Below are 9,569 nucleotides of genomic sequence, written 5' to 3'. Positions count from 1 at the left end.
GGTTAATGCTTTCTGATCACTCCAAGCAGCACACAGAGGACAGGCATTTTGCATTAAAACAATAAAGAAAAATTGTTTTCACTCTGAATGGAAGGATTGTGCTTGTCAACTCTAGACACTAAAACCACATCAATGAGATTAAGGAGTTATAGTGCATACATTGTTACTGTAAGTGGTATAGTCCAAAATTGAACTTTATAGAACCCAAATTTAAAGGGACACTATAGTCACCCAGACCACTTCAGCTCAATGAAGTGGTCTGGGTGCAATGTCCCTTAGGTTTTAACCCTTCAGGTGCAAACATAGCAGTTTTCCTTCTAACCCTTCGGGTGCAAACATTGCAGGGTTAAGACAGCCTCTAATTGGGAGCTGACGTCGGCTGGAGGCATATTATACCTCCATCACGCAGAGCGTCCATAGGAAAGCACTGAGAAATGCTTTCCTATTGATAGCTTGAATGCGTGCGGCACTTGCTGCGCATGTGCATTCGGCTCCGCTGACATCAGATGGGGGAAGCGGACGTCGGCGGGGGAGAAGAGGTCACCAGCGCCGAGGGAGCCCGGCGCTGGAATAAGGTAAGTGACTAAAGGGGTTTTAACCCCTTCAGTGCCACGGGAGGGGGACCCTGAGGGTGGGGGCACCCTCAGGGCACTATAATGTCAGGAAAACCGCTATGCAAATTAGCATCAATGTAAACTTGGCTTAGAACAGAGATCACAACGCATCAGATATATTTCAGATATATGAATGCATGCTTAGAATATTAAATGTTAAGACATTAATCGACTGGGGAGGTGTAAGATGGAATCTTCTGACAATCTTCAGAACGGTGAGATTCGTCACATTCACCATTTCTGCTCATTTTTAATATGCTTCTTCTATGGGTTTTCCAGGAGTCTAGTGCAAGAATTAAATTGACAATGTAAAACATTGTTTCAGTGATGGAAGGAAGCACAGTGGAGACTACACTTATTTGTAAAGTTCACAAGGCACTAAAGCTGCTTTTATGTAGCTGGCTTGCTCCCTTTTACACTTTTTGCTACATGGCTTAAAACAAATCATTTTGGAGGTTAATAGTAGCAGGTTAATAACCCGAGCTGCTATGACTTTAAGTCAAATTGGCAGATGCACTGTTTGCATGAATTAAAGACAAATTATGGGCATAACAACTTTTTTTGGAATTAAGTTGTTATGGTGCGAGGAGGTGCGGGGGTTTGCTTACCTCATAGGTTTAAGTAATTGACGAACAGTTTAATCCCTTAGTGTTGAAATGTACCACTCTGCCTATCACCCATCACAGGAAGCCTCGGACAGGGGTGCTGCCAATAGGCTAAAAGTGTCAGCTGACAAACAACCGATCAGAATACACATGTATTTCTCTATTTCTCTCAGGCTGTTCTGTGAATGGGTTCAGAGAGTCCCTTTAAGCGAATTGCCACTGGGTTTGTTGCATGCTGTACAGCCTTCAGCAGCACCCCAACAGCTGAGCAATCAATCCCATAAATCTATAACAAAGTACAGCTCAATAGAGAATCAGCAGAACCAAGCATTTTGCAGAATCCCAAAGACGTTCCAAAGCTCTTTATTTTGTATTCAATGTGTTATCTATTTGATTTTTTTTCAACATTTATGTCAAAATTTCATTTTTCAGCCTAAAATGTGCCGACCAGGAAACGTAAACATTAGATGACTCTTTACAGGAAGTGTTTAGAAAGGCTGTGTAAGTCACATGTTGGGAGGTGTGACTAGGGCTGCATAAACAAAGTGATTTAACTCCTAAATAGCAGAGAACTGAGCAGTGAGACTGCAGGGACAAGATCTATACACCTAAACTGCATCAAAGCTGTTTTGGTAACTATAGTGTTCCTTTAATTGAATATTTTAATCCAAACTAGCCTAAAACAGATCACATTTTATTTTAATTTTCCAGTGTGGTCATTGTGGCCATTTTAAAAAGACTTAAAAAAAAAAAAAAAAAAAAATATAGATTTGATTTAAAATAAGAAATACAGAATTTCACTTTCTATAAAAATGTATTTTAAAATGTCTTTTTTGTGTTTCTTTTTAAACCAGTTAATTTGACCTGTAATATTCAGTAACGGTTTATTTAAAACAAAATCTAGAATTGCTCATATTCTTTGGAATGTTCCCAAATGCATTATTCAAGATTTCTCACTTGGAAACCCTTCCAACAAAATTAGCAGTCGTCCAACTCCTTAAAATCACAACCCGCTAACCCAACTACACCCCCAAATAAATAAATAAAGATAGATAGATAACACAATAAAATGATATGCAGATAAAAACATAAGAGCCAAAACAAAGCCTATATTCTGTGGAACAGGTTTGTTTATTTAAATGGTATTGCTTTTATTCCCCAATCATATTTAGAACCATGTCAGGGCATTTCTTCCTAAACATGTTAATACACACACTGTTCTGTTTCTGATTATTGTTCCCTCGTTCCTATAGAGAAATATCAGATTGAAAGGGGTCTATTTTAAAAATCAGAAATAACTTACAAATATAAAGTATGCACAACGTTTCCACAATAAGTGTTTCTGACAGTCTCGGTCAAGTATTTAAATTTAATGTATATATTGTGCCAGCAAAAAGAATCATCAACAAATGCATTTGTTAAATGGGATACTTAATGGAACCCTGTCAGGGTCCCAGCCGTTTTCTGTGGCGTGTGGCCTTTTAATAAACTCTTAGTCAGTAGCATGTGCTCATGAGATCGAAGATCACATGGCTGGCTTTCCCTAATCACACTTTCATATTGCAATGATGTCAGCCTGGATCTACAGGTAAAATTGGGTGATTTTGTTTGTGTGAGGTAAGCAGGTGCTTCTGACCAAGGGTCTTGTAAATAAAAGCACACAGGTAGAGAAAGGCTAGGAACATGATACTTCCTTTAACTGAGATGTGCTTGTACTCTAGTATTCGTGGGCTGTATATGCATATGTATGTCGACAGAATGCACACATCCACTGCAACCACAATACCTTTATTTCATACATCTATGCTGCCCGTATGATTAAAAAAGGGAGGAAAATTTAACTATTTAAGTTTGAATGTCATTCAGCTAGCACAATATATACAGAGTGTAAAGCCTAGAAAGTACTACCATGCTACATATACATGGAAGGTACCCTTTAATTTTAGAACACATCCTGCGGAATACATTTGATATGTTCAAATAGGATCTGTGTCAATAGGAAATGTAAGACCACTGAAAATGTAGTGCATGGTTTTACAAATTGGTCTATAAACGTGATGGATAACTGTGGAATTTTACGTGGTAGGGTAGTTCTAAAAACACCTTGGCTGCCAATGTGTGCCTTTGCGGTTCTAAAAAGCAGGTAGATCACTGGGGTACAGGGTAAATATACAAAACAGCTCAGATGAGCAAGTTAGCAAAAATGCCAATGAATTCATCGGACTGGCAAAAAAAGGTATCTAACAAAGACAGCTTTCTGATCCTACTAGAGATTCCGTTATCATAAAGACTAAAATATCAAACGGTAAAATGGTAACATCAATATTTTTCCATTCAAAAGATTAAATAAATGCCATTTCGGCAGCAGTAGACGTGCTATATCGTGAACAAGCTACTGTCGGCTGGTACGTAAGCCTTTAATTAGAGTTGTAACAGTGAAAAGAAAAAAAAATATTGTGTTGAACTTGGAGTCCCTTCAAAATATAGATGAAAACTATTTTGGTCTTAAAGCAGCATCCTTTTGTTTCAACATGATATTCAGTCATTCAGATCCTGGTTCTATCAGAGGAATTATTTCTTCTTTGCATTTACATTTTTGCAGACCCAGTTCATGCCGTCCTGAAAATGAACAAAAACAAAACCAGTTAGATTGTGTTAATCAGCTTCCTACATGTTCTAACCATGATCAGATTACACATATACACATACTTTGACATCAACACTTAATCAGCATTTACGTACAATAGCTTCTGGGTGTGAGGAGTAACAATAGTTAGGTGACTCTCCAAAATCCGTTATTGGACCACAATATATATTTATGTACTCAACAATGATATATGTAAAAATACATCTAAATAAGCTCAAGAATGTGACACTTTAAAAAAGATGGATACCACCTGATAAACAGACTGGTCGCAATATACATCTGTATAACGACAAAAAAAAAAAAAAAAAAAAAAGAAAAAACTGCATATGGTTTTAAAACGTTAGAGATTTGGGGGTGGGCAGGTGTGGGCAACTCTCAAGACATCAGATTAAACAGGCTTGTCTCGGCATAAAGGGGTATAAGACCATGTAGATCGATCCTTCGTGTAATGAGCAGTTTAATGTAGTTACGGTCAAGGACTGCTCATTATACAGAGGATCTATCTACATGGTCCTATACCCCTTTTTGGGGAGACACGCCTGCCGTGCAGGCGCATTAGACCTCTCCATAGGAAAGCATTGAAAAAGCTTTTCAATGCTTTCCTATGGGGATTTTAGCGATGCTGGAGGTCCTCCCACAGCGTGAGGACGTCCAGCGACGCTATAGCACAGAAAACCTGTGCTATAGACCAGGAAGTGCCCTCTAGTGGCTGTCTAGTAGACAGCCACTAGAGAAGGAGTTAACCCTGCAAGGTAATTATTGCAGTTTATAAAAAAACTGCAATAATTACACTTGCAGGGTTAAGGGTAGTGGGAGTTGGCACCCAGACCACTCCAATGGGCAGAAGTGGTCTGGGTGCCTGGATTGTCCCTTTAAGGAAAATATCTTATATTTCCCAGACATGTAGAGAACTATGTAGGAGAAAGTCGTATCCCAGTTTCATAAGGGTTTTCAAAATATAACACAAAAAGCAAAGTGACTAGTAAATTACGATCAATGCTGGAAAATGTAGACACACAGGAAGAACAAACAAGTGCTAATAAATGCTGCCCTTTCAGCCACCCCATTCCTTTAACCCACTTAGATTTGGAGAACCATTGCTGAGGACACACAGGCCCAAGATGGCAGCCACCACCTCATCAAATAAACACAGAATAGACCATGTTGCAGTTGCTGGTGATCTTTATGCCAATTCACAGATATGGATCCATCTATGTACAATGTATATACGAAGCTATGGCAGATATTTGCACAAAACATTTACTTATGCAGAGAATCTCATGAAAATGTATCAAGCCCTCAGAATTAACAAGGTAGATGACAGAAATTAACACTTGAGCCTCGTAATCAGGAAGCCACCACATATTATTCGGCATCTAATCACAGCTTTTCTATCACATAAGCAACCACAAGGCATAATCGTCCAGGGTATTTAGAGACTCACCAAGTCTCAGAGAGCTTCTAAATCTGTCCTAAAACGAGAATTTTGGGAAACTGTGTTTGAGAATCCTAAGGAGGTCCAAGAATACCTGACAAAGCAGATCATATACTTTCTACAGTCATTGTAAGCAGGACAAACTGACTTTCGAACTGTATATGCACTTCTTAAAATTCTCAGTATTCTACCCCAATTTTAAGAGTAGCTCTTTTATTTATTTTTTAAAAGCTTCTGGACTATCTTCATATGGTCTCAGTCTTATGAAATCCCTTACAGGTCATTTAACCCTCACAATCTAAATATTCTTGGTTGTTTAACTGGACTAGAACAGCATTTTGTCTTTTTTTTTTTTTAGACTTAACCCACGTAACATGATCCGTAATATGTGGATGGCAGGTCTGACATCACCATCTGTAAAATTATCGAGATCTTTGCATTTCCTACTTAACAGTAATTGAATCAACACAAGAATCAATCACATAACATTTTCCCATTCATCACTATACTGCAGTAAACTTAAAAGAGGCAAATAAAATCTGTATAAGTATCAAATGTTTATCGGGAATGAAGTCATGTCATTGCTTTGTAGTTCGATATCTATCAGACCAGTCATCATGCCAAACATGAAACACAATACTTCATTCATTTTGAATGTGGGTTTATTGGCTGCACCAGAACAGCCGAGGCAGCTAAAAGCAATAAAGATCTGCTGACACCTACTACTATCCAGTACATTTATTCCATAAACAATCCATAGCGGCTAAATAATAACCATGCAATCAATCTCTCAGCTCATCTCCCTGTCACACACAGGCTACTAACAAACAATACAGGCTGTTCAGAATCTGAGAAAAAACTTGGATTATTGGTGTCGTGTTTTTTCTCAGTGGCACAGAGTGGCAATAGAAGAGATGGTACGGCAAGAAACCATAAAAGCATCCGTTATAGACGGCGATATTTGAAGATAACATGAGAAGGAACAGAAGAACTGCTATAGGTTTTAACATCAAACATGTATACCTTTAACCTAAAAATACTAAACAGTAAACCAGTACACGGCTAGAAAACACATCCAACAGTCATGGTTTGCTCTAGCTATTAAGCCGATATATATACTAGGGTAAGCTTCGTCTTTGAAGTTTACTCTGGTTGTTGGTTCTAATGAAGGATGGTACAAGTCTCCTGGCTCCTATGTTCTGTCTGTATAGCAATTTAGTGTGAAAGCCTACAGAATTGCTTGGGATTTATTGTGGTGTTATCGGTTGTACGATTAAAGACCGGTTACTTGGGATGCTGATTACTGTGCATAGTGTAAGCCAACCTACAATAGGCAATGAGCAAATGGGATATGTTGTTGCAATTTTAATCTCAATAATGCAGAAGGCCAATAATAATGCGGAGAATGACAATGGTCACAATGAGGAGACAGCAGGAGATGTATATCAAGTGAAAAGAACACATTAAATGTTAACATAAAGCATCTTGATTCCTCTGAGTTGCATTTCTATGCTAGCGTAGCATCATGGGAAATGTAGTTAGAAACATTTGGTGCTCTAAGGTTTGCCATCAATGACATACAACTGTCTATAGCTTTTTAGCAAACATAAAACAAGTAAGGACTCATTGAAATGAATTCACTCACACAAAAGTGGGATTATGGACTTTTAATATAACACAATTAAAGTGGAGTAAAGAGGTTAGAAATATTGGCATGGCTTTAGCAATACATAAATCGGATTCCAAATAAATGGAATAGAAGTAACATTGCAGGCACAACTGACAGAGTTAAATAACTGGAGAGCTTCCGGCTGACTCAAATAATGGAATATTGCTTTGTAACACTAGCTAATGTCCCTGTTATTGTGTGCAAAATTCTAGCAAAACACACAGGTATTATTTGAAAATGTATTTTCCAACAATAAAACTGCCATAACAGGTTGAATAATAGGTTTCAAAATGTTAGTATTTATAACAGAAACCAACAATAGAAATAAATACATTTGTAACGACGGCAAGACAAGTTCAACTGCAGGTAAATTTAAATAGACACTATAGGCACCAGAACGACTGCAGCTTAGTGTAGGGGTTCTGGGGCATATAGCCTGTCCTTGCAGCCTCAGCAATGTAAACACTGCCTTATCTTAGAAAAGGCAGAGTTTACATTGCGGTCTTGGCCTCTTCTAGTGGCTGTCACTCTGACAGCGACTAGAGGGACTTCCTGGATTTGGTCCTGCAATGATTGCAGGCCCGATGTTCAGCATCTCCATACACATCACAGAGATGGTTAACACTCCTCACAGAGCTTATTTGATTCAACGCAAAGGCAACATTGTCTTTAAGCCTGAAAAGGACACTACAGTCAATTTTAACAATTTTTTAAGAGGAGGGCCGGAAACCTGAACTGCATGAAGGGGGAATGGGGGAGGGAGTCAAACGTTGTGAAGGTAATCAGCATCTCCTCCACAGGAAAGTTCAGAGTCTTCAAGCAGAGCATGGAGACGCTAAACGTCAGTGCTGCAAGTTGTGCAGCAATGACCTAGACGGCACCTCTAGACGTCTGAATGACTGCCACTTGAGGTATTTCTAGGAAGCAATTTTGTCTGAAAAGGCAGTGTTTACAGCAAAAAGCCTGCAGGGGCTGACTTTACTCACTAGAACAGCAGCATTAAGCTGTAGTTGTTCTGGTGACTATAATGTGTCTTTAAGCTAAAGTTGATTTGGTGCCTAGAGTGTTCCTGTAGCCCACAAAAACAAACAGCAATTTACCATTATACTTTCATTTTACTAGATCAGGGTAAGTGCATTTCTTAGTCTAGCCTGGATTTCTCAGACATATGGTAGATTCTAGATCGCACTATACAGGGATAGGCAACCTTCGGCTCTCCAGATGTTGTGGACTACATCCCCCATAATGCTCTTACACACATAATGCTGGCAAAGCATCATGGGAGGTGTAGTAAAAACATCTGGAGAGCCGAAGGTTCCCCACCCCTGCCTAGGATGATGAAATTGATATAGTTGATTTTGATTGGTTACCTTTGTGAGTTTTCCATTCTTAGAACGTCAAACCCATCTCCTATAAAATTATGAAAACTTAGTACAAGCAGCTTTTTGTTCTAAACTATTTGGCCTAGTAGTGCCTGGTTACAATCCTTACTGGAATTAGGAGGAAGAAGTGCCAATTCACTGTGCACTCCAATATTCCTTTCTGTCCAGGTACCAAGCCACCTCATTACAGTGTTATATAATGAAGGACGATTGAGGCAGCCAGCAGTAGTAAATGAGTTAACTAAACAGTCATAGAGAGGGACTGTTTATGGCCTCAATATTAGTCCAAACTCAGCAAATCTGAGCCATGTGAACACAGAATCCCAGCTCTAATACAAACTGTAAACGAATCTCACTCCATACCTGCTTATTCTAACACACACACACCCGCAATGTCCTATACATCCATTTTTAGCTGCCTCGTTCATCTTTATCCGATCCTACTGCATTGCTGCTCCCCTACTAAAAGTTCACCTTTGATTGTTCATTAGAAAGCAACGTGTTCTTCCTGAAACATTGAGAAATGCATTTCCTTAACTAGTTTAAAGGAAATACTATACACCGAGTGGTATCTGCAACCTTGGGCATGTCTACGTGCATAAAGCAAACACTATTTATTGTATAAAAAAACAGGATAGAACAGAAACGTGAAATGAAGGGGACAGCAATTAGATAGATAGCTCCAGACAGAAACTTCCATAGAACACAGGATACAAAGAGATGTGTAGCGTGGATGTGAGAGTCAGGGTAGCTCCTCCTAGTGGTGCTCTCGGCTGAGGTTACTAAGCTACAGCAGTAAACCATAGCAACCAGCCAGTATTACAGAGGGAAGAAATGTGTGGGAGGAACCAGCAGAGAATGTGTTAATGCTCTGGCTTTCTGAATGTAAGATAAGGGCAGATCAAAGTATCTAGCAGCAGAGATCACCTTCTTGTAGATATCCTGGTGGAAAGATGCAACCAGTTATGAAAGAGAGAGAGAGAGGAATACAACCCCAATTACAATGAGGGAAGGCAGGATGGAGGAGGCAGCTGTGAAAGCATGGATGGCAGCCAGGGGGAGTCAGAAGGCACCAAAATATTACAGTTTGGAATCCTCATCACTGCAATGGTTTTAAATTAACACACAGGAGAATCCACGCACACAAAATAAAATCGAGAAAGGTTCTCTCTACTGCAGTAAGGCATTCATTCTGAGGGGGCAGGCGAGTACCTTGG

The 9,569-nt window shown here is 39.2% G+C and overlaps 1 protein-coding gene across 1 annotated transcript in view; it reads right to left on the bottom strand.

The window, feature by feature from the left end:
- Positions 1-2,329: 2,329 nt before the first annotated feature.
- ARL3 (ADP ribosylation factor like GTPase 3) overlaps positions 2,330-9,569 on the bottom strand; it is a 37,179-nt gene continuing 29,939 nt past the window's right edge. Inside the window, exon 6 of the mRNA XM_063434047.1 lies at positions 2,330-3,838. Coding sequence (XP_063290117.1) covers positions 3,791-3,838 — 48 coding nt within the window. The 3' untranslated portion in view covers positions 2,330-3,790. The remainder of the gene's footprint in view (positions 3,839-9,569) is intronic.

The sequence above is a fragment of the Pelobates fuscus genome, chromosome 10 (genome assembly GCF_036172605.1).
Source record: "Pelobates fuscus isolate aPelFus1 chromosome 10, aPelFus1.pri, whole genome shotgun sequence".
In the NCBI taxonomy this organism is placed as follows: domain Eukaryota; kingdom Metazoa; phylum Chordata; class Amphibia; order Anura; family Pelobatidae; genus Pelobates; species Pelobates fuscus.
The sequence above is the reverse complement of the archived record's forward strand: the minus strand, read 5'-3'. Positions and strand labels throughout refer to the sequence as shown.